This window comes from Gorilla gorilla, chromosome 4 (genome assembly GCF_029281585.2).
Source record: "Gorilla gorilla gorilla isolate KB3781 chromosome 4, NHGRI_mGorGor1-v2.1_pri, whole genome shotgun sequence".
Classification (NCBI taxonomy): domain Eukaryota; kingdom Metazoa; phylum Chordata; class Mammalia; order Primates; family Hominidae; genus Gorilla; species Gorilla gorilla.
In genome coordinates, this window is record NC_073228.2 from 60,020,488 (window position 1) to 60,046,874 (window position 26,387).

The 26,387-nt window shown below is 43.3% G+C and overlaps 1 protein-coding gene across 2 annotated transcripts in view; it reads right to left on the reverse strand.

The window, feature by feature from the left end:
• SPACA3 (sperm acrosome associated 3) overlaps window positions 1-24,693 on the reverse strand; it is a 45,372-nt gene extending 20,679 nt beyond the window's left edge. For both annotated transcript variants that reach the window (XM_055388504.2, XM_055388505.2), the window contains exons 1-2: window positions 24,625-24,693; window positions 1,482-1,599 (exon numbers count right to left, since the gene is read on the reverse strand). In XM_055388504.2, coding sequence (XP_055244479.2) covers window positions 1,482-1,599; window positions 24,625-24,657 — 151 coding nt within the window. In that variant the 5' untranslated portion in view covers window positions 24,658-24,693. The remainder of the gene's footprint in view (window positions 1-1,481; window positions 1,600-24,624) is intronic.
• Between the last annotated feature and the right edge of the window lie 1,694 nt (window positions 24,694-26,387).

A 26,387-nucleotide genomic window follows, 5' to 3' on the forward strand; every position in this document is an offset into this window, starting at 1 on the left:
TGCTTAATCCAGTCTATCATTGTTGGACATTTGGGTTGGTTCCAAGTCTTTGCTATTGTGAATAATGCCACAATAAACATACGTGTGCATGTGTCTTTATAGCAGCATGATTTATAGTCCTTTGGGTATATACCCAATAATGGGATGGCTGGGTCAAATGGTATTTCCAGTTCTAGATCCCTGAGGAATCGCCACACTGACTTCCACAATGGTTGAACTAGTTTACACTCCCACCAGCAGTGTAAAAGTGTTCCTATCTCTCCACATCCTCTCCAGCACCTGTTGTTTCCTGACTTTTTAATGATTGCCATTCTAACTGGTGTGAGATGGTATCTCATTGTGGTTTTGATTTGCATTTCTCTGATGGCCAGTGATGAGCATTTTTTCATGTGTTTTTTGGCTGAACATGCGGCTGTTTTAATCTGGTTTGAGTTGATGTTTAAAAACAAAAAGAAAAAAAAAACATGGTTGTTTTAGAATATAACAAGTTTCTGCTCTGAAGACCTTTCCACCAGTGCCTAAGTGCTTAGGGCCTTGAGTAGAGTGAATTAGGTCAGTGCTGCTGTGGGTGCTGAACAAGGTCAGCAATGATGAAACACCTGAGAGAAACATACAGCTGCATTTACGGTATCTGACCACATAGAGGCTGAATGGGTGGAAGAAAACTGCTGGGCTGACCCACAACTCTGGGAAAACCTAAAACTCTGAGACTGTGACCGTAGCAACCTGGAACCTGTGAAAAGCTACAGGTGCTAAAAAGTGAGGCTTTGAGTGGATTGACACCTTCAAAAGCTAAAGGCCTCTAGAAACCCAGAGCCTCTAAAACCTGAAAGTCCTAGCAACCAGGTTGAGCTAATAACCTAACAACTTTGAGAGCCTAGATCCATAAGAGCCTAGGGCCCCTAGAAACTGATGTCTCTAATAACTTGGGGCCTTTGAGAAACATGAAGCTGTTAATAAATTGAAAATCTGAATAACCTGGGGCTTTTAACAACCCAATACCTATAATAAACTGAAACTCTTAGCAACTTGGGTTGCCTAGCAACCTGGGGGCTCTAATTATCAGAGACTCCTAGCAACCAGAGAGATTGTACAACCTGAGGGCCCTGTACACATCCAACCCTGGACCCAGACTGCCTCTCACTCTTGCAGTAGCTGCCGCTGCATCTTGAGAAGCAGTGTGATCTAAGAGACAGAGCTGGAATTGGAAACCAAAGACACATGTTTAGCGTTCTGACTTTGCCACTTGCTAACCATATATCCTGTGGCCTAAGCTCCCTGACCATCAGTTTCCTTACATATGAGAAAAGGCCGGGCACAGTAGCTCATGCCTGTAATCCCAGCACTTTAAGAGGCCAAGGTGGAAGGATTGCTTGAGGCCAGGAGTTCAACACCAACCTGGGCAACATAAAGAGACACTCTCTACAAAAAAAAAAAAAAAAAAAAAAAAAATTTAATTAACCAGGTGCAATGGCACATACCTGGAGTCCCAGATATGCAGGAGGCTAAGGCAGGAGGATTTCTCAAGTCCAGGAGTCTGAGGCTGCAGTGAGCTATGATCACGCCAGTACACTCTAGCCTGGGCAACAGAGCGAGACCCTGTCTCAAAAACAAAACAAACGATCCAGTTATTAACATTTTAGTGGCTAAACAGTCATTTGCACTAACATACTTCCTGTGAATAAAACAGGTTAATCTGGATTCTAAAAATACACATTGTCCTACGTTGGACTCAAAAAAACTGTCATTTTTCATTAAAATAAATACGCCCTGTAAACACCTTTATTCACCCCATTTGATTCTCAAAGTTGCGAGTGTGGGAAGGTGGAGTGAACACCAGGAAGATGCTCATCCCTGGTGCAGTCCAATGTGAGGACCAAGACCCCCAAGGGGAAAGTGAAGACCTCCCACGCTCACAGGAAGGGCCAGAGCAGGGACCAGATCGACCTTTCCAGAACATAACTGTGTAATCACACTGCTCTTGCCATTGACAGAGAGGGCACAAGAGAAAGCCTCTGACATTATTGCTCATGGGCCTGGAGTTGAGGGACAGTGAGCCTGGGTATTCTATGGGTCTTCTTATGGTGTGTGGAAGGGAAATCATATGCGGCTCTGTGGGTGTGTTCAACCTTCTGAACTTCTACGCCTTTCTCTGCAAAATGGGGAAAATGATATGCATCTTTCAAAAGATCTGGTGTTCATGCTGTCTTCCCTCTGACACATTCCCTACTACTCTCTTGGAGCTCCTCTCTCCTAGCTGAAATCCCAGGCCCCAGCAGAGGTCTCCCACGGTGCTCAAGGGTTGAGTGGGGAGGAAAGACATTCTCCACTTAGCACCCAAAAGCAATTTCTCTCCCAAACTACAAGGAAAGAGCTGAGCTCCAGTTTTATGCTGTTTGATGGGCCCAAAGGAGTATCTTTTTTTTCTTTCTTTCTTTCTTTTTAGGCAGAGTCTCACTCCATTGCCTGGGCTGGAGTGATCTCGGCTCACCGCAACCTCTGCCTCCTGCATTCCAGGGATCCTCCCATCTTAGCCTCCCAAGTAGCTGGGATCACGCCTGGCTAATTTTTTTTTTTTTTTTTTTTTTTTTGGTGTTTTAGTAGAGATGGAGTTTCACCATGTTGCCCAGGTTGGTCTCAAACTCCTGAGCTCAGGCAATCTGCCCACCTTCGCCTCCCAAAGGGCTAGGATTACAGGCATGAGCTACCATGCCCCACCTCAGAGGAATATCTTATATAGCAATGGTTTTCCACTGGAGATGGTTTTGCCTTCCAGAGGATGCATGGCAATGCCCGAAGACATTTTTGGTTATCACAACTAAGGGAGGGGGATTGCTACTGGCATTTGGTGGGGAAAAGTCAAGGATGCAGCATCCAACAAAGCACAGGACTGCTGCCCACAACAAATCATTATTCAGCCCAAATGTCAGTCGTGGCAAGGTCAAAACATCCTAATATACGGCATAGAGCAGTCTAGGTCTGGATCCTTCTCGGTTCCTAGCTTCCATGTGATCTTAGACAGGCTCTCTCATTTCTCTAGGCCATAGTCAGTTCCCTGACCTGCAAAACAAGACAATTTGATTTGATTGTGAGAAACACACATTCACCCGTCCAAACCCAAAGAATGGACTTGGAGACACGAAGAAGAGCGGAAGCAAGACTTTTAATGGCAGTCTTGCAAGATCAGGTGTCTGGTAGGCAGGCACGCCCAGGACAGTTACAACAGGTAATTTATCTCCTAACATGCAAGTCCCTCCCCCAGTTCCTCATTGATCGAGTACTGTGGGGTTACAGTCTTCCCGGATATCGCCTAAGTTTCATTATCCCTCTTATAAGGTTATACCCTGGGTCTCCTTCCCCACTTAAGTTTCAATCTCCCAATAATGAAACTTTCTTCCCTTTTATAGGGTGACCCCTTCCTCTACATTCTGTTCACTTATTGTGACCTTCTAGGTGAATGACCCATGCGGTTTGTTACATTTGCAGGCTGGCTGCCAATACTTAGATTTATCATGCCTTGAAAATGGACCATTTAAAATGTTTTCTCACAAACTCCCTCCTCTTTTCTATTTACTTCCTTTGGTCTCATTTTCATATGAAGCCTTTTAGTCCTTGAATTTCTCGTTTACTTTCTTCATCATAGGAGAATGAGTTTAATTTGGTTTCTAACAGTAACAGGTTATTTTCCTGGTAAGTCATGGGCATTTGTTTACTAATAGCTGCTTCAATTAATCTCTGTGCTAGTCCCCTCACACAAGGGATAATACAACATCTCACAGAGGTTAAGACTCCTGCCACAATTGTGAGAGATATAAGGATTGAAGCTACCATGTCTTTCCAAACCAACTTCTAGCCAACCCACAAGTGGGTCATCAATTCCAGCATTTTCTGCCAGTTCGTTGGCTAGAGTTTTCAGTCCTTGTAAAGCTTCTGTGATGGTCCCATCTGGGGCAGTATTGTTGAGAATGAAAGTACAACATTTCCCACCTGGCATAACATATACGCCCCCTTTTTCCACTAGTATCATGTCTGACGCAAGCCTGTTTTCCCAGGCCATTTGGCTGGTGGCATCTAACTGGCTAGCCACCCCTTTGAGGGTGTCTCAAGTATAATTGATAAATTTCTGTTGATTATAATAGATGTAGTTTATCCAATGCACATTCTTATTAATAGTTGGGCCAGGTGTGGTGGCTCACGCCTGTAATCCCAGCACTTTGGGAGGCCGAGTCAGGCAGATCACTTGAGGTCGGCAGTTTTAGACCAGCCTGGCCAACATAGGGAAACCCCATCTCTACTAAAAATACAAAAATTGGCTGGGCATGGTGGCATGCACCTGTAATCCCAGCTACTTGGGAGGCTGAGGCAGGAGAATGGCTTAAACCTGGGAGGCGGAGGAGGTTGTGGTGAGCCGAGAACGTGCCAATGCACTCCAGCCTGGGTGACAGAGTGAGACACTGTCTAAAAAAAAAAAAAAAATTAGTTGACCCCCAAAAGAGTGCTGATTTTGGGCCTTAAATTCATTAGGCACCACACTAGGGACTCCTATTGAGTCAACATATATATTGCGGTCAAAAGAATTTGTCAAATCTCTCCAGTTTTGGTGGCCATATGTATTTTCAGGTATCTTGTGGAATGCCAGGGTGAAGGGAATGGCCAATTGGACTAAAGCAAAGTCCTGGCCCAATTGGACAGTAACAAGCTATGGAGATTCCTTTCCCACAGTACCATCAGACATCAGCCTGGGGTATATGGAGAGCTGAATAATTGCCTTTGCCTCACCAGTGATGTTTAGGAATTGGGTACAAGTCGAGAGTTCTCCCATGGGCTTATTGAACCTTCCCCCTGCCTAGAGAGGCAAGAGGAGTGGTTCATATTCCCTATAGAGAATGAGGGGATTGCTGTGGGATCTGACCTCTGCAATGCAGGAAAGAGTAACGACAGACTCCTACAAGTCTCATTTCCCATGCATCCTTATCCTCATATAGAGCCAACATACAACGCATTCCTTCAGGACTGGTATCCCATCCTAGGGGAAACGGAGCCACTTGTGCCTGAGGTTGTCCTGCAGCACACACATAGCAATTACTCTTCTTGAGGGCTTATACCGAAAATTTGACCCATTAGACCCAGGCATTCACATCCCTGTAAACTGTCTCAATTTCTATGATTTGCCTTAAATACTTTACCTCAATTATTTTTACCCTTTTAGGGTCATTATTGGTGGACTAAAGTGTTTGTTAGGGTCTGGGGTTGCAGTAGTCCCAGGCAAATGGGAGGTTGAGTTATTGATTAGTTTGAGAACAAACCACCCTAGGGGTCTTTCCCTGTGATGTCTGCCCCTAACTTATGTACATAGGATGCTACTTCTGGTTCTTGGTCTAGAACAGCTGGATTGTCAATGGTGATGAGTATAGGATTGCATTCTAAATTCTGGCAGTTATTTGGTGGGGAGCTCTTGGACAGAGGTAGTTTACTCCTCGAGGGTCTTCAGCTCAGAGTTTCCCACCCCATGTTTACTGCCCAACCCTCAAATTGGGTAGTCCACCATACATCATCCCAGCTGGGGCAGGGTGATGCCCTACTGTAACCTGCATTTGACTCAGGGCAAAGATATTTATTCACCTGGGACAGCTGTCTCTAATTTTCCAAATTCCCACAAGGTAAGACCTGGCAGGCATTAAATCTTATAGTTTGGGGTGCTACCATCTGGGTTATATTAACTACCAACCTGATTGGATAGGGAGGAGTCCCCTGCCAGTTTCCATTTTGACCTTCTGCTCCTTGTATAGTAGCCTATCCCAGCCATATTAACTTCCAGAAATGGGACCAGCTCATGTTTTCTTTTTAGATTTTTCTCAGAGTTAACTTTAAGGGTTCCTCAGGTGACCCATGCACTTTTCACTGGGTTTTTTTTTCCCTCCCTTCTGGGGTATCTTTTACCAGTTACTTGACTCAAGTATACTGAGTTCACCCCCATTCAGCTGTTTGCACAGCTGTCTCAGTGCTCAGGAGCACTTGATAGGGACCTTCCCAGCTTGGGTGCAGCATGTCTTCTTTCCAAGTCTTAATCAGCACCAAGTCACCAGGCTGGAAGTGGTAAACCACAAACTCAAGAGGCAGAATTTGAGTCAGAAGTCCTTTTAACCTAAGGGATAACAGGGTAGAGGATATGGCCAGCATATAATATCTTAAGAACTGATCAAAAAAAATTGATCCTTGGTTTCCATAGTAGGGAGATCTGTAGCTCTGCCCAAATATGGGAGCCCATATAATAGCTCATAGGGAGACAATCCCAAGTCTGTTCTTGGGGCTGTCCTAATCCTAAGAGCATTATTGGAAGACATTTTGTCCAAGGCATTTTAGTTTCTAAGATTAGTTTGATGATACACTTTTTGGGTGTTTGATTCATTCTTTCTACCTTTCCAGAGGAAGGGGGGTGCCAAAGGGTGTGATAATCCCATCTAATTTGTAAACCTTCCATAATTCCCCTTAACAACCTTGAGATAAAGTGGCTCCCATTGTCTGAATCAGTATTTTCCACCAGGCCAAATCTAGGGTATAATTGTTCTAATATTATTTTGACCACATTCCTGGTGGTGGCTGTTGAAAGGGGAAAGACCCAGCCAGGAAGGTGATCTATGATCACCAGTAAATACTTTAGTCTTCCTACTTAGGGGATTTCTGTGGTATCTACTTCAATGCTTTGAAATTGTCTTAATCTGGGAGGTCTTCCTCCCGTGGCCTGTTTTCTCATTATCTTTTTGTTTATCCTTTGACAAGCTACACAACTTCCACATACTTGTTTAGTGAGGGTATAAATCCCTATACACCCATAATTCCTAAGTATTGCATTATACAGAGACTGGGATCCCCAATGACTCCTTTTGCATAATACAGACATTAGTTTCTTATTAGGGGTTTACTCACACTGGTTCTTTCACACTGTCCACCTTTTTCTCAGCTGTCTGCTCTGGCTCTGTGGCTCCTGCCACCCCCACGCCTGCAGCTGCACTCCCTGGCCTGCTAGGCCAGCTTTTAGTCACAAAGCTAACCTTTAAAAGGCCTTGCCCACTGGTTCTTCCAGATTTAATCCAAAATATTTTCTCATCTGATCTCTGAGCCTCTGTAGGAATGCAGAGGGAGTTTCCTCTTTTTCTTGTTGAATCTCAAATGCCTTTAAGACATTTTATGTCCTAGGAGTGGACTCTTTGATCTCTTATAATTATTCATTCCTCCATTTGGGCCCAGCCCCTGGGATCATTATTATCCCATTTGGGAATGACATTTGGGAATTTTTGTTTGGCTGGCAAGAACCCTTGCCCGGGAGACTGTTGCCTGTCCCAGATGGTCATGACTGCTCTCCTAATCATTCCCCTTTCTTCTCCTGTGAACAGTATATTTATAATAGAATAATTTTAGCCCAGGTGTAAAAGCTGGGTCCTAGGATTTGGTACAGCTGGTCTGCTAAACTGAGCGGATCTTCTAGGAGTGGTTTCATTTCCTCCTTGAAATTCCTAACTTCAGTACCTGTAACAGGAGCATTTACAAAGCCAGTCTCTCCCTGTCCCATGGGAACTTCCCTAAGAGGATACATGCTAGATGCCTGCTGTGTGGAGTGGATAGGGGAGTTTTCAATATCCTCTTACACTGTTCTTTTTTTTACATATATACTTTAAGTTGTAGGGTGCATGTGTACAACGTGCAGGTTTGTTACATATGTATACATGTGCCATGTTGGTGTGCTGCACCCATTAACTCGTCATTTACATTAGGTATATCTCCTAATGCTATCCCTTCGCCCACCCCCCCAACACCCCACCACAGGCCCTGGAGTGTGATGTTCCCCTTCCTGTGTCCAAGTGTTCTCATTGTTCAATTCCCACCTATGAGTGAGAGCCTGTGGTGTTTGGTTTTCTGTCCTTGCGATAGTTTGCTGAGAATGATGGTTTCCAGCTTCATCCATATCCTTACAAAGGACATGAACTCATCCTTTTTTATGGCTGCATAGTATTCCATGGTGTATATGTACCATATTTGCTTAATCCAGTCTATCATTGATGGACATTTGGGTTGGTTCCAAGTCTTTGCTGTTGTGAATAGTGCTGCAATAACCATACATATGCATGTGTCTTTATAGCAGCATGATTTATAATCCTCTGGGTATATGCCCAGTAATGGGATGGCTGGGTCAACTGGTATTTCTAGTTCAAGATCCTTGAGGAATCGCCACAGTCTTCCACAATGGTTGAACTAGTTTACAGTCCTGCCAACAGTGTAAAAGTGTTCCTATTTCTCCACATCCTCTCCAGCACCTGTTGTTTCCTGACTTTTTAATGATCACCATTCCAACTGGTGTGAAATGGTGTCTCATTGTGGTTTTGATTTGCATTTCTCTGATGGCCAGTGATGATGAGCATTTTTTCATGTGTCTGTTGGCTGCAAAAATGTCTTATTTTGAGAAGTGTCCGTTCATATCCTTCACCCACTTTTTGTTGGGGTCGTCTGATTTTTTCTTGTAAATTTGTTTAAGTTCTTTGTAGATTCTGGATATTAGCCCTTTGTCAGATGGGTAGATTGTAAAAATTTTTTCCCATTCTGTAGGTTGCCTGTTCACTCCGATGGTAGTTTCTTTTGTTGTGCAGAAGCTCTTTAGTTTAATTAGATCCCATTTGTCTATTTTCGCTTTTGTTGCCATTGCTTTTGGTGTTTTAGTTATGAAGTCCTTGCCCATCCCTATGTCCTGAATGGTATTGCCTAAGTTTTCTTCTAGGGTTTTTATGGTTTCAGGTATAACACTTAAGTCTTTAATCCATCTTGAATTAATTTTTGTATAAGGTGTAAGGAAGGGATCCAGTTTCAGCTTTCTACGTATGGCTAGCCAGTTTTCCCAGCACCATTTATTAAATAGGGAATCCTTTCCACATTTCTTGTTTTTGTCAGGTTTGTCAAAGATCAGATGGTTGTAGATGTGTGGTATTATTTCTGAGGGCTCTGCTCTGTTCCGTTGGTCTATATCTCTGTTTTGGTACCAGTACCATGCTGTTTTGGTTACTGTAGCCTTGTGGTATAGTTTGAAGTCAGGTAGCATGATGCCTCCAGCTTTGTTCTTTTGGCTTAGGATTGTCTTGGCAATGTGGGCTCTTTTTTGGTTCAATATGAACTTTAAAGCAGTTTTTTTCCAATTCTCTGAAGAAAGTCATTGGAAGCTTGATGGGGATGGCATTGAATCTATAAATTACCTTGGGCAGTATGGCCATTTTCATGATATTGATTCTTCCTATCCATGAGCATGGAATGTTCTTCCATTTGTTTTTGTCCTCTTTTATTTCATTGAGCAGTGGTTTGTAGCTCTCCTTGAAGAGGTCCTTCTCATCCCTTGTAAGTTGGATTCCTAGGTATTTTATTCTCTTTGAAGCAATTGTGAATGGGAGTTCACTCATGATTTGGCTCTCTGTTTGTCTGTTATTGGTGTATAGGAATGCTTGTGATTTTTGCACATTGATTTTGTATCCTGAGACTTTGCTGAAATTGCTTATCAGCTTGAGGAGATTTTGGGCTGAGACGATGGGGTTTTCTAAATATACAATCATGTCATCTGCAAACAGGGACAATTTGACTTCCTCTTTTCCTAATTGAATACCCTTTATTTCTTTCTCCTGCCTGATTGCCCTGACCAGAACTTCCAACACTATGTTGAATAGGAGTGGTGAGAGAGGGCATCCCTGTCTTGTGCCAGTTTTCAAAGGGAATGCTTCCAGTTTTTGCCCATTCAGTATGATATTAGCTGTGGGTTTGTCATAAATAGTTCTTACTATTTTGAGATACGTCCCATCAATACCGAGTTTATTGAGAGTTTTTAGCATGAAGCACTGTTGAATTTTGTCAAAGGCCTTTTCTGCATCTATTGAGATAATCATATGGTTTTTGTCTTCGGTTCTGTTTATGTGATGGATTACGTTTATTGATTTGCATATGTTGAACCAGCCTTGCATCCCAGGGATGAAGCCAACTTGATCATGGTGGATAAGCTTTTTGATGTGCTGCTAGATTCAGTTTGCCAGTATTTTATTGAGGATTTTTGTATCGATGTTCATCAGGGATATTGGTCTAAAATTCTCTTTTTTTGTTGTGTCTCTGCCAGGCTTTGGTATCAGGATGATGCTGGCCTCATAAAATGAGTTAGGGAGGATTCCCTGTTTTTCTATTGATTGGAATAGTTTCAGAAGGAATGGTACCAGCTCCTCTTTGTACCTCTGGTAGAATTTGGCTGTGAATCCATCTGGTCTTGGACTTTTTTTCGTTGGTAGGCTATTCATTATTGCCTCAATTTCAGAGCCTGTTATTGGTCTATTCAGGGATTCAACTTCTTCCTGGTTTAGTCTTGGGAGGGTATATGTGTCGAGGAATTTATCCATTTCTTCTAGATTTTCAAGTTTATTTGCATAGAGGTGTCTATAGTATTCTCTGATGGTAGTTTGTATTTCTGTGGGATCAGTGGTGATATCCCCTTTATCATTTTTTTATTGTGTCTATTTGATTCTTCTCTCTTTTCTTCTTTATTAGTCTTGCTAGCAGTCTATCAATTTTGTTGATCTTTTCAAAAAACCAGCTCCTGGATTCATTGATTTTTTGAAAGGTTTTTTGTGTCTCTATCTCCTTCAGTTCTGCTCTGATCTTAGTTATTTCTTGCCTTCTGCTAGCTTTTGAATGTGTTTGCTCTTGCTTCTCTAGTTCTTTTAATTGTGATGTTAGGGTGTCAATTTTAGATCTTTCCTGCTTTCTCTTGTGGGCATTTAGTGCAATAAATTTCCCTCTACACACTGCTTTAAATGTGTCCCAGAGATTCTGGTGTCTTGTGTCTTTGTCGTCATTGGTTTCAAAGAACATCTTTTATTTCTGCCTTCATTTCGTTATGTACCCAGTAGTCATTCAGGAGCAGGTTGTTCAGTTTCCATGTAGCTGAGTGGTTTTGAGTGAGTTTCTTAATCCTGAGTTCTAGTTTGATTGCACTGTGTTCTGAGAGACAGTTTGTTATAATTTCTGTTCTTTTACATTTGCTGAGGAGTGCTTTACTTCCAACTATGTGGTCAATTTTGGAATAAGTGCAAGATGGTGCTGAGAAGAATGTATATTCTGTTGATTTGGGGTGGAGAGTTCTGTAGATGTCTATTAAGTCCACTTGGTGCAGAGCTGAGTTCAATTCCTGGATATCCTTGTTAACTTTCTGTCTCATTGATCTGTCTAATGTTGACAGTGGGGTGTTAAAGTCTCCCATTATTATTGTGTGGGAGTCTAAGTCTCTTTGTAAGTCTCTAAGGACTTGCTTTATGAATCTGGGTGCTCCTATATTGGGTGCATATATATTTAGGATAGTTAGCTCTTCTTGTTGAATTGATCCCTTTACCATTATGTAATGGCCTTCTTTGTCTCTTTTGATCTTTGTTGGTTTAAAGCCTGTTTTATCAGAGACTAGGATTGCAACCCCTGCTTTTTTTTGTTTGTTTTCCATTTGCTTGGTAGATCTTCCTCCAACCCTTTATTTTGAGCCTATGAGAGATTTTTGTCACCACCAGGCCTGCCTTACAAGAGCTCCTGAAGGAAGCACTAAACATGGAAAGGAACAACCAGTACCAGCCACTGCAAAAACATGCCAAATTGTAAAGACCATCGATGCTAGGAAGAAACTGCATCAACTAACGAGCAAAGTAACCAGCTAACATCATAACGACAGGATCAAATTCACACATAACAATATTAACCTTAAGTGTAATTGGGCTAAATGCTCCAATTAAGAGACACAGACTGGCAAATTGGATAAAGAGTCAAGACCCATCAGTGTGCTGTATTCAGGAGACCCATCTCAAGTGCAGAGACACACATAGCCTCTTACACTGTTCTAATTCTTTTCTTAAATTTGGATGAAGATTTAAGGGAGAGGTTGGTTCAGCTCCCCCATGGTCACCAGGTCTTTCTTCCTCTAACCTTCCTCCTGCCCCTTGATCTTTCTGTCCCCTATTTTTTGAGACATATGGAAGGGGCAAGCATGGTAGGGGGTCCCAGGGCTTTTCCCTGGGTGAGGACTTTTTACTAGGCTCTTTTTCTTCTTTGAGGGGGAACATGGGGGCTAATTCCATGATCCATCAGAGAGTGTAACCTATCTCTTCTCGTCAGTATGGGGTTTTATCATTCACATAGAGAATTAAAACTTGGCAAACCCAGTCCTCGTCTGATCCAAAGTTAGGCCAAAAGACTGAAGGCTTACAAATGGGGTCCTTGGGACAGATAAAACAGCAATACTTTTTCATCTTTTGCTTTTCCTTGTCCCTGGTTCGAGAGTTGTCCCTCCAAACCTGCAGCATTCTCCCCAAAAGACTATCCAGGGAATGTCAGAGAGAGTCTCTTTGATTCCCTCTTTCCTTTGTCCCCTTGGCCTAGAATTTCTGTTTCCCATTTTTGGTCAGTCTCTGTGTCTGAGTTTCCCTGTGTGCTCAACCCCCCTCTATTGGAGGTTTCTTGCACACCCCGAAAATCACTTCATCCATCTCCGGCCATTTCCCTTGCAGGAGAATGGAACTGCGGATTGGGACTCTGCACTCACTTCATATCTAAGATACCTCTCAGTCACACACACTTGACCTCCGAAAATGCCCAACCACCAAGGCAGTACTTATAGTCCAATTTTCTACCTTGGCTCATGCACAAGTTTGCCTGGTTGCCACAGTGCCTGCTTTTCTCCCTCTGTCACCTCCACTGCCTCCTGAGTAACAGTCTCGAGTTTGTCTATGGCTTCTGCAGGGAGCCGGGGTGCCTGGACAGAGCAGGCCACCTAAATCAGGTGGGACACATCTCCCCTCTCATCCAGAGTCTTACTCCATGCAGGCACAGAGATCCCAGATGGGCCTCCAGGTTTGTGAGAAACATACATTCACCCATCCAAACCCAAAGAATGGACTCAGAGACACGAAGAACAGCGGAAGCGAGACTTTTAATGGTGGACTTGCAAGATCGGGTGTCTGATAGGCAGGCACACCCAGGGCAGTTACAACAGGTAATTTATCTCCTAGCACACAAATCCTCCCCCAAGTTCCTCATTGGTTGAGTACTATGGGGTTACAGTCTTCCTAGACATCGCCTAAGTTTCATTATCTCCCTTCTAAGGTTATATACCCTGGTCTCCTCCCCTGCTTAAGTTTCAATTTCCCAATAACAAAACTTTCTTCCCTTTTATGGGCTGACCCCTCTTCTACATTCTGTTCACTTATGGTGACCTTCTAGGTGCATGAGACATGTGGTTTGTTACGTTTGCAGGCTGGCTGCCAGTACTTAGATTTATCATGCCTTGAAAATGGATCATTTAAAATGTTTTCTCACATTGATGATCCATGTGGCCCCTCCTAATGCCATCATCCTCTAGCTGTGCCCCCTACTCACCCACCTGCTGATTTTGTGTACGGTATTTTGAGTCTCCATAAGCTAAAGTGGGTGTATTGTCACCTCCATTTCTTCAACTGTAAAATGGGAATAATTATTCCTACTGCACCATTCCTATATTGGCATGAGGAGAAAAAGGGAATAATGTGTGTGAAATTGCCTTACACATAGTACATGCTTAATCAACATTTGTCTTCCTTAAAAAACCATCATAATGGGTTAGCATGGAAAAAATGTTTAAGAAAATTGTAATTCACTGACAAGCATCTTCATTCAACAGCCAGCGGGACAGAGTGGCCTTCAAGCCAAGAGAATTACATGATGTCACAACTTTCCAAGAGGCAGTGATGGATCTCAGGCTTCACAGGCAGCCTAGTGAAGTGGAAAGAACTTGGGCAGGGAGATAAACAGACCTGCTTTTAGGCCTCTGACCCATCCCTAACAGAAATATTTCTGTCCAAAAAAAAAAAAAGATTACACTGGAATAATCATTTCAACAGCTCCAGTCACTACAAAGTGGAAGATTACAGAGCCTTGATGCCAAGTCTGAGCTGAGCTCAAACCCTTCCTTTGCCATTTGTTATTGAGTGACCTAATTGTCAGTAGGGATGGTAATAATTCAAATTATTATTAGGAGGCTGTGAATTTCAAGTGAGATAAAGTATTTAGTAAGTGCTTAATAATATTAGCTATTGTTGTGTTCTAAGAGCTACAGATGGGTCCCAGTCAGTGTATTAGTGTATTGCCTGCCTAGGCACAACTATATTCTTGTTTAAGATTTCCATGAAAAATCACACAACATTGTCAAACCCCATCACGGTTCCATGAGAAAGATGTTTAGTAGTCTCTGCTACCCTCCCTCCATACACACACACACACACACACACACACACACACGCATCCCATTTTACATATAAAAAAGTTGACATTGGACATTTGATCAAGATAAAGATCTGTTATACTCTGAAGGATGGGGATATAAAGTTGTGTTTTTCCAGCATCTCCTTCCTTCATCCCAAGAACATACTGCACTCCCAAGAACATACCCATCAAAAGAGGTTAAAATGACTGTTTGAAGTGGGAAAGGCATCATCCTACCCCTGAGCCTCTATAAAGAAAGAAATCTTGTAAAACAGAATCTGTCCCATGGTTAAGCCAAGACCATCTCTTATTGATTAAAGGTCAACAAGAATGTAGATTAGTTAAGCTATGGAGAGACCTAACATTCTGAAATGCCAAGTCCTGAGGCTAAAAGTCTGAAACCAATCATTCAAAATCCAAGGAGATGCAACCCTGGAGGAATGATCTGAAGTAAGCTATTTCACAGAATCTGAAATCTGGATTGCCAGTATCTCGCTAAGGCACTCCCACACAGAGGGCTGAAACTGAGCTCCAAACTCTGATAGTGCTTAAAATAGAGTCCTGCAAACATACACAGAGCTCATGAGGCTGTAAGGCAGACCCCTGAATTCCAAAGTTGCTGGGAGTATTGGGACAATCAGGCTTGACAAGAGACAGATACAGACAAGAAGACAGAAGGAGACAGAGGCACCCACATGATAAAGAGAGTCAAGCAGCAGCTACCCACTTCTGGTTCCTTAAACGTTCTAAATAAACAGTGGAAGCTTGCTCTTCTCTTGGTTAATCTTTCATCTCTCCAGAGAATGTGGCTTTAGTTACTACCCAGTTTTCTTATCAGAGGAAACCAATGTATACAAAGGCAATGGAGTTAGTCCAGAAGCCTTTATCTAATTATATTATCAGAAGTCAATGGTTGGCCTTAAATAGTGCCCACTTCTCTAGAGTCTAAGACAGGGAGGTGAGAACAAGCCAGGCCAGAGCTCAGGATAGAGTTGAGTAGGGGGCAAAATTTCAGCTCCAGTCTGGACGCAGTGGCTCACGCCTGTAATCCCAGCAATCTGGGAGGAAGGGTGGGTGGATCACTTGAAGTCAGAAGTTTGAGACCAGCCTGGCCAACATGGTGAAACCCCATCTCTGCTGAAAATACAAAAATTAGCCAGGCATGGTGGCGGGTGCCTGTAGTCCCAGCTACTCGGGAGGCTGAGGCATGAGAATCACTTGAACCCGGAAGGTGGAGGTTGCAGTGAGCCGAGATAGCACCACTACATTCCAGCCTGGGTGACAGAGCAAGATAACATCTCAAAAAAAAAAAAAAAATTCAGTTCCAGGGCTGGGCCCCTGCAGAAGGCAGCTGTGAAGGTTCAAGGTGCTTAGTTCAAAAAGTGAAGCAAACTCAAGGGTACAAGCAGTAAATGTCTGTAAAGCTGCTGGGATGAGTGCACAGCAGCAGAATGTCTAAGCAGCCAGCCAGAGCTCAGCAGCCAAATAAATGGAAGTCAGTTACGGAAAACATGTCCAGATGCAGCAAGACCTCACCAGCAAGTGGGGAAGGGGAGAAACAGATAACTGGCTCGATTTTCTTGTTTGTCACTATCTTCTCATTGCCTAGCCTGGATGCTGGCATATAATAGATGCTTAATAAACATTTGTAGAATTAATAAATGCAAGACAAAGCCCCTATAGACACCAAGTGTCTGCTTACCTTCCCGTCTCCACCATCCTGCCCATCACTGCCTTTCTTGCAGCTTCCGAGGGTAGTCTCATTAAATCACTAATTTTAATTAGATCATAAGAACAAAAGTACAGATACTGTCAGGTTGTAAAGGACAAGAAAATTAGGAGAAATCTAATGGGAAACATAAAGCTTGGAGATGGAGTTGCTGATTGAGCTCCAGGAGCAGCGCCTGGGAGGGGAAGACTGGCTGTTGCGGGAGGGTTGGAGAGAGCAGGGGAGCCTACTGGGGCATGGAGAGGAGAAGAGGGGGCTGGACCTTGCTTCCTGGTCCAGCCAGACACAGGGAACTAATACCTAATGAAAGCAGCCTTGCAAGCTCACAATAGGACGTGGTCTGACTCATCACCTCCACACTGTAACTCTGGTGGATGGGCTTCTCACACTGCCTATGGAAGAGGAAAGCATTACAGAGGCCACATGGGATGGGGCTGGCCTGTGGCTCTGTTCTGGAAACAGCAACCAGACTGCCTGCCCAAAAGGTGCTGCTAAGACCATGGTGAAAGTCAATAATGATAAGAAGCCACCATTACTCTGACAGAAGACTCATGACATGAGAGCCAGATGTTCCACAGGACAAGGATCTCCTTCCCTGAGTCAGAGGCAGGCAAGGAGCTGAAGTTCTGTCAATCCAGCCAGCTTGGGCTGAGCCACGGAGCAAACCAGGTCTGTTTCTAATCTTGTCATCTACTTTGCCCACATTCAGGTGTGGCCTCAGGCATCCTCTTTACTCTTGGCTTCTAGGAGGCGCCCCTTTGGGCCACATGTTGAGACTCAACCCTCAGAGAGGATCTGCTCCTGGTTGTGTTGCTGCAGATCCCTGGATCTTGCAGCGGGGAGAGTGTTGACGTCGCCTGGAAGAGGAAACAATGTAAGAGACTGGCTATCAAACTACATTCTGTGAAGCTGGGGGACTCCGCAGAGTTGTTCGGGAACAGAGGGGAGTTGAGCAGGCAGGGGTTCTGCACACCCCCATTCCCACTTCAAATCAGAGCAGCTTCACTTTTCTCCATATTACATTACAATTCTACATAAGGTTTGGTTTCAAGAAAATGTTTTGAACTAGCCTGGGCAAAAATAGTGAGACCCCCTGTCTCTATAAATTTTTTTTTTTAAATTAGCCAAGCATGGTGGTGCATACCTATACTCTCAGCTATCAGGACGCTGAGGCAGAAGGATCGCTTGAGCCCAGGAGTTCAAGGATGCAGTGAGCTATGATCACACCACTGCACTTCATCCTGGCCAACAGAGAGAGACCCTGTCTCCAAGAAAGAAAGAGAAAGAGAGAGAGAGAGAGAGAGAGCTGGGCACAGTGGCTCATGCCTGTAATCCCAGCTTTTTGGGAGGCCAAGGTGGACAGATCCCTTGAGCCCAGGAGTTTGAGACCAGCCTGGGCAATACAGTGAGACCCTGTCTCTACTTAAAAGAAAAAAATAGCTGGGTATGGTGGCATGTACCTGTGATCCCAGCTACTTGAGAGGCTGAGGCAAGAGGACCAATTGAACTTGGAAGGCCGAGTCGGCAGTGAGCCATGATCAGCCACTGCACTCCAGCCTGGGTGACAGAGCAAGACCCTATCTCAAAAAAAAAAAAAGATATTAGAAAAACACGGAGAAGAAAGAGAAAGAAAGAAAGACAGAAAGAGAGGGAAGGAAGGAAGGAAGGAACGAAGGAGGAACGAAGGAAGGAACGAAGGAGGAATGAAGGAAGGAACGAAGGAAGGAAGGAAGGTCCTGAAACTAAAAAACGCTGATATCTGTGGCAGATTCAGTTATTGACCCCAGATCTTCCTTCCCCTATAGTGGAATTATACATCCACATTCATACCATGGCTTCACGATGGACAGAGTGTATTTCCTGAGCTCTTGACTTTGGGCCTACCTATTCTTTGACCAACAGGATGGTTGCACAACACTAGCAAAGACTTGAAAAGTGTTTGTGTGGGCCTACACTCGAGTTCTTGCCTTTTCCCATGAGAAAAATTTGCCTCAGCTACAAGTCCAAGGAGGATGAGAGGCATGTGGAGCAAATCTGAACCCAACCCACTGCTTGGAGTCAGGCTGAGTTGAGCCCGTTACACATCAGCCAAACCCTACCAATGCACAGGTCAATAAGCCCAAAATAAACGCTTGTTGTAAAACATTCAAATTTATTTTTTTCTTTCTTCTTCTTTTTTGTCCCATCTTGCCCTGTTGCCCAGACTGTGCAGTGAAGTGGTGCAATCACAGCTCACTGCAACCTCCACCTCCTGGCTCAAGTGATCCTCCCACCTCAGCCTCCCAAGTAGTGGAATTCTAGGTGCATGCCACCACACCCAGCTAATTTTTGCATTTTTTTGTAGAGATCACATCTTGCCATGTTGCCCAGGCTGGTCTCGAACTCCTGAGCTCAAGTAATCCGTCCACCTGGCCTCCCAAAGTGCTGGGATTACAGGTGTGAGCCACCACACTCTGCCACCATTCAAATTTCAAAGTTGTCTGTATGCAGCAACATTAACTGACTGCACAATGCCTTTTAAGGGCACTTCCAGCACCTTTATTTAAACAAAGAATCTGTCCAAAAAGGAAAGAAAGAAGTTTATAAAAAACTCAAGCACTACAATACTTAGTTCTATTGCTTTGGAGAGCAATTTTACAACATCTAGTAAAGCTGAAGATGCCCATACCTTACCATTCATTATTCCACCTGTAGGTAATTATATAACAGCAGGAGTTGGCAAACTTATTCTGTGAAGGCCAGATAGTAAATATTTTAGGCTTTGCCAGCCATATGGTCTTAATTAACTGCTGTTTTAGCATGATGGCAGCCATAGACAACACTCAAATCAATGCCTGTGGCTGTGCTCGATTCAAACTTTTTAATAGACACAGAAATCTGGATTTTATGTACTTTTCACGTGCCACAAAATAGTTTTCTTATTATTTTTAATCATTAAAAATGTAGTGGATAAACAAAATGTGATACACACATGCAATGGAAAATTATTCAGCCTTAAAAATGAAATTCTGACACATGCCTCAACATGCATGAACCTTGGAGACATGATGCTAAGTGAAATAAGCCAGTCACAAAAGGATGAATATGGCATGATTCCACCAACATAAAGGACCTACAGTAGTCAAGTACACAGAGACAGAAAGTAGAATGGTGTCTGTCAGGGCTAGGGGAAGCGGGAAAGGGGAGTTATTAATGACCACGGAGTTTCAGTTTGGGATGATGAAAACATTCTGGAGATGGATGGTGGTGATGGTCACCCAATGACGTGAATGTACTTAACGCCACTGAACTATATACTGAAAAATGGTGAAAATGGTAAATCTTCTGTTATGCATATTTTACCATAATTTTTTATTTATTTTTATTTATTTATTTTTGTGTGTGTGTGCGACCTCTGTCGCCCATGCTGGAGTGCAGTGGTGCGATCTTGGCTCACTGCAACCTCTGCCTCCTGGGTTCAAGTGATTTTCCTGCCTCAGCCTCCCGAGTAGCTGGGATAACAGGCATGTGCCACCACACCCAGCTAATTTTTATATTTTTAGTAGAGATGGGCTTTCGCCATGTTGGCCAAGCTGATCTCAAACTCTTGACCTCAGGTGATCTGCCCACCTTGGTCTCCCAAAGTGCTGGGATTGCAGGCATGAGCCACCATGCCAGGCCCCATTTTACCACAATTTTTAAAGTTAAAATACAAATTCAGAAAAAGAAAAAATGTAAAAACCATTCTTAATTCATAGCTGCATACAAAAAACAAGTGGTAGCCAGGTATGACTTATAAGCTATAGTTTGCTGACACTTGCCTTAAACAAACCCTCTCACTGTTCCCCAGGAGGAGGTAAGTGGAGGAATTCATCACAGCATAGTGTGGGTTATAAAAAAGAAAAAAAAAGGAAACAGCATAAATATTCATCAACAGGAAAATGGAGAAATACATTGTGGTATATTTATACAATGGAATACTCAATGATAAGTGGAATCTGCTACAATTTATATATAAAATTTAAAATCCTACTGAGTAATGCTATATTGTATTAATGAATACATAAATATGTAATAAAAGTGTAAAAACATACATAGGAATGATAAACACTGGATTCATGGTAATAGTTACCTCTGAGGAGGGAGAGGAACAGGGGTAGGAGTGGAATATGCGGAGATCTTCAATTATATCAGTAATATTTTATTTCTTTAAATGAGATCTGATGCAAATATGACATAATGTTAAGATTTGATAAAGCTTAATCGTGGGTAAATAGGTATTCATTATGCTCTTTTCTATTCTTGTCTATCTTTGAAATATTTCATGACAGAAAAATTAATTTAAAAAAAAGCAAAGCAAAGGGAGGAACAAGTTTTTTGAGGAAAGAAAAGAAATCATCAATTTCAAAACATGCCAGTAACGAAGTGAATAACAGGCAAGGTAATCGGGCCATCTCACAGATCCTGGCTTCCTCAGGCTTCTTCAGCCCACCAGCTGAGAGCTTACGGGACGGACCACGTGCAGAGACCCACATTTGGAACCAAAGGATAGCTCTGTCCACAGGTTTGTCCCTCTGTGGCTGAGAGAGAAGACCGACAGTGCCAGACCACCCATACCTGGGCACCTTCCTCCAGCCACAGCCCTGGTTTCCAGAGATAAGCCCACCCCCACTCACAAGGCATGACAAGTCATTTTAGGGCTTCAAGATGTTTTGTTGTGAAAACCCCAGCTTCTCTCCTAAATACCTGCAGAGATGGAAAAAGACAGGCCAGGCTTCTCTGGGGGACCTCTCCTCAACTCAATAAACATTTATTGACCTTGTTTCTAGTCCGTATCTAATGGTGTCTGTTAGGATTAGATTAGACTGCAAGTAACAGGAAACCCAACCAACAGCGGCTTAAACATGACAGAAGTCTACTTCTGTCTCATAAGAAATAAATCTAGAGGTACATAACTCATGGTAGTGTGAAGGCACTGTCATCCCTAGGCTATGACATACTCCTGTTCAAGATGACAAGAGCTGCAGTTACCAGATCTGCCTTCTAAGCAAAAAGATGGAAGAAAGGGAAAAGAACCAGCATTCTCCCTTTTGAAGGAGACTTCCAGAAAGTATCCTATGACTTTTTCACTGACATCTCACTGGCCAGACATAGTCAAATGGCCACACTTAGCTCCAAGGAAAGCTAGGAAATGTAGTCTTTTTCCAAGACACCATGAACCCAGCTAAAAACCAGGGATGCTATTGCTAAGAAAGAAGGGAGACAAGATATTAGAAAAGGCAACTCACAATCTTTGTCACAGTTACTGAGTTACTATGTGACTGGCCTTGGGCAAGTGTCAATAATTCCTCACCCTTCAGACAATGCATTGGATTAGGTCATTGCTAAGATCCTTTCCGGATCTGACATCTCATTCTATCCTATACTATTCTATGCTAAAGCTTTATGCTTAATATAATTGATTGATTCAAAGTCGGAAGAGAACCAATACGTATTACTTATTTTCAAATGTTCAATACTGTCATTATTTATCTTTTTTAAACCTCACAAACAATTATATGATGTTTGATGTATTATTCCCTTGTTTTTTTTTTTAGAGACAGGGTCTCACTCTGTCACCCAGGTTGGAGTGCATTGGCACAATCAGAGCTCACTGAAGCCTAGAACTTCCAGGCTCAAGCCATCCTCCCTGCCTCAGCTCCCTGAGTATCTAGGACTACAGGTACACGCCACCATGCCCAACTAATTTATCTATTTATTTATTTTTTAGAGATGGGTTCTTGCTATGTTGCCCAGGCCCGTCTCTAACTCCTGGCCTCAAGTTCCTCCTGCCTCAGCCTCCCAAAGCGCTGGGATTACAGGCATGAGCCACCACACCCGACCATATTATTCCCTTTCAGATATGAGAAAATTGAGGTTCAAGATGGCTAAGTCACCTCCCAAGTTCATGCAGCTTTAAATGGTGTGACCAAGATTTGAACCCAATCCAGGCTCTTTCACCACACCATGCTGCCAACTTCAATATCTTGAAATAGACTGGGATACAATCCCAGGTCTGCCATTTACTAACAGTGTCACCTTGGATAAATTACTTAGCCTTTTTGTGCCTTGTTTTTCTGATCTGCAAAATGGAAATAATAGTACCTATGCTGTAGGGCTGTTGAGAGGATTAAATAAATGAATAAATATATCTGCCACATAAGTATTAGTGTATAAGCATATTAGCTATTCTTATAACAGGGAACATTTGAGATGTACCTGGAGGAAGAACTGAGGAACAGGGAGGGTGTTGCAAGCAGAGGGAGGGATAAGCAGGAGGTATTTAGTCTCCTCCAACTCCAGTACTTAAGCAGGACACGTCCTCATTTGGCACGTATTTGACTCAAATAAGTCTCAAGAAAACCCCGAAGAATAAAGGACTATGAGACATGAATCTTAACCTCTACCTGGAAGGGAAGGGAGAGTAGCCCCTCTTAACTCCCAACTGCAAGCTCTCCATGGCGCTGGGAGCATGTAGAAGGAGGGTGATGAGGGTCATACATGAACTTGGGTCCTTGCTCTGTCTTGGCCCATATCATGCCATATTCCATGTGTTCTGGTTAGTTATTCACAGCAGGCAGCCAGCCAGCTGGGCAGCACTCAGCCCCACCTTCTTGGTGAGGTTGTTCCTTGAACTTTATCCCCACGACGGAAAAAAATTTTTTTCTCTGTGTACTTAAGAGAAAGACAGCTACACAGAGTCACACCCACAGGTACAGCTAGCCAGGACGCTGCAGCCAGGAGGAGGGCTGACGGGCAGGGCTTTCCTCCCCAATGCCAACCTCTCCCAAAGAGAGATGTATCTCTCCTGCAGGGGCCATGTGCAGGTCTGTCCTTCAGAAAACTGGGCAAATCGTGACATGGAGGCAAGCACATGAAAATGGAATTTGAGAGACCTGGTCTCTCATCCCAAATCAGCTCCTAAGCCACTCTGTGACTGTGAGCAAGTGCTTTGACCTCTCTGAGCCTTGAGTTGGTGGATGTAATAACACCAGCCTCATAAGGTCATTCATCTCTTGTGAAGATTAAATAAAATAATGCATGTAAGGTGTTTCCAACAGCTCCCTACATGCAGTAGGGACCCAGTCACCCGAGGCCCCTGTCTCTGCAGGCTCCTCTCAGCTATTTTAACATTCTACCACACTGTGCTAGTGCGTCCCATAAGTCATTAGATGACTTTTTTTTTTTTTTTTTTTTGGCCCTAGGCATACCCCTTATATTTCTGAACTTAATGAGTTTACCTTTGAACTTTTTCACACTGTTTATGCATTTATGACTTTTTATTATAGCTTTTACAGGATGACAGATGTTAGGGGCTCTGAGTAGCACACTCACCTTCTCTCCTCCAAGCAATGAACTGGGAATTCCTTGGTGTGCATTCTTTCCCAGTTCTTCCCTTACTGGCTGCATGAGCTTGGAGCGTCAGTTTCCCTTCCTAGGCCTGTTTCCTCCTTGCTAAGTCTCATTTTCCTAACTAAAAACCAGGAATAATAGTTGCTACCCCTCCAGATCTCCCAGGCTGTTTTAAGGAATCCACAGACTCCAGTAAGATGAGTGTGGCATGTGTTCTCCTGAGGAGAGGAGATGGGGAATGAGCAAAGTCCTACCAGGTCAGGACACAGTGATCAGTCCAACAACACCAACTAAGAGAAAGGATGTCCCAGAGGCCAGGAAGGGTACAGGGAGAGGGGCATGAAGAGAAGTTGATTGATGGGTACAAATATAGACTTAGATGGAAAAAATAAGATCTAGTATTCGATACATCAGCAGTGTGACTATAGTTAACATTAATCAATTGTATATTTCCAAATAGCTAGAAGAGAATAATTTGAATGTTCCTCGCTTAAAGGAAGATAAATATTTAAGGTGTTAAAGCAAATTAAATACGGCCTGAGAAGGACTCCATACTTCTATATATGAGTGATTGTGGACAAAATGTAACCTAGCTTAATAGGCAGACAAGATTGAAAACCTAACTTAGGAGTATGCACCTGTAACAATAGCTGAGTCTTGGCCAATCCCAGTGGCCACACTTCAACTACTCATGGACTAAGTTAAACTACTCATGGACTAAGTTAAACACCAACTGTAACCAATCCAGCTGTTTCTATACCTCACTTCTTATTTCTGTACCTCACTTCCCTTTTTATAAATTTGTTCTGACCACAAGGCACCCCTGGAGTCTCTCTGAATCTGCTGTGATTCTGGGGGTTGCCTGATTCATGAATCATTCATTGTTTGATTAAACTCCTTTAAATTTATTTCCATTGAAGTTTTTATTTTAACAAAGGTATTGGATGTCCCAATTACTGTGATTTAACTACATGAATGTACCAAATTATCACCTGTACCCCAAAAGTATGTATATCTAATATACATATCAATAACAATAAATTTTTAAAAGAAGAGAAAAGGAGTCTTATTCACCCTTCATAAGACAAATGGGGCTGGGTCATCTGGAAAGACAATAAGAGAAAAGCCTCTCTCAGGGGATGTATTAGTCTGTTCTCATGCTGCTAATAAAGACATACCCAAGACTGTGTAATTTATTTAAAAAAAAAAAAAAAGAGGTTTAATGGACTCACAGCTCCACATGGCTGGGGAGGCCTCACAATCATGGTGGAAGAGCAAAGGACATCTTTTATGGCAGCAGACAAGAGAGAATGAGAGAGCCAAGTGAAAAGGGAAACCCCTTATAAAATCATCAGATCTCGTGAGACTTACTCACCATCATGAGAACGGTATGGGGGAAACTGCCCCCATGATTCAATTATCTTTCACTGGGTCCTTCCCACAACACATGGGAATTATGGGAGCTACAATTCAAGATGACATTTGGGTGGGGACACAGCCAAGCCATATCAGGGGAGGACAATGCCAAAAGTTTCAAAGAGCAAAATTAATAATCCCATTTGCAGAAGTAAATAACAAAGAGGAGAAGGAGAAATGGTAAAGTGCTGAATTGAAGCAGAAATCACTTTTAAAAAACCAAAGAGCCAAAGTGAGAAGTCTGTATAAACAGAATCCCAGTAAATAGGAGAGACAAACGGAGTAGCAGGCAAGAAGGCAATGCCATGCACAGACCTTCACCAGAAATGCAAGGAGGTCAGAGGGCTGCCATAGGGTTGAGAGAGAATGCACAGGGAAAGGTGAGAAATAAGAAAGTAAGGACATCAGAACAGTGTAATCGTTCTGTTTCAGGAGCAAGGGAAGGCTCAGAGAAACTGGGAGGCAGGCTTTAGAGGAAGACTACAGCATCATTCCAGAATGGGCCAAGCTATAAACTCAAGAAAGCACTCCCCAGGGAATCAGAGTCTGGCAATCAACGTCTCTATATGGCCTCAATACCAAGAAAACCTCAGATCGCTGTCCCAGGAAAAGGAGAGGCCTAGCCAAGGCAATAATAATACATTTAGAAAGGACAGTGGGCAGCTATGGCAAGCTGGAGCCCTCCAGCTGCAGCTCCAGCTTAAGTCCCACCACAAGCACTGGCAGCAGCAGGTGAGGCTGGGGGTGCCATGCAGGATGGCAGTGGACCACTCAGCCACCATAAGGGAAAACACAGCAGGGATGACAGAGCGAGCTGTGGGAGAACCATCACATCCAGATCCATGATAAGCTTCAGACAAGACAATGAGCCAGGGACCAATGTTGGCAGGAATACTGGAGGTAAAGAAGATGCTAAACAACTGGGGAAGACAAGGGAAGGGACCTGGAGAGGAGCAGGCACTTGGGAGCTGAGGCTCAGACACCTGCCTTCAAAGATCACATGGAGACAGACCAAGTGAAGTATCTCCCCCAAGCAGGGATGGGCCAGCAGGGCAAACATGGAAAGTCATCTGAGTACTTGCTGCTGGAAGAAGACACACTGAGCATCATCAGCATGTGCATTTGTGTGTTTGTGTACTTTGAAGTGTACATAGCTACATTTTTTTTTTTGAGACAGCATCTTGCTCTGTGGCCCAGTCTGGAGTGCAGTGGGGCAATCTCAGCTCACTGAAACCTCCGCCTCCCAGGCTCAAGCAATTCTCCTGCCTCAGCCTCCCAAGTAGCTGGGACTACAGGCACACATCACCGTGCCTGGCTAATTTTTGTATTTTTAATAGAGACAGGGTTTCATCATGTTGGCCAGGCTGGTCTCAAACTCCTGGCCACAAACAATCCACCCACCTCAGCCTCTCAAAGTGCTAGGATTACAGGTGTGAGCCACCGCACCCGGCCCATGGCTACAATGTTTTTGAGCATCTACTGAATGTAAAGCAGTGGGTGAGGCACGTTACATACATTAGCTCCATCAATTCACACATACACACAGACACACACACACACGATTTTGTGTAAGGCCACA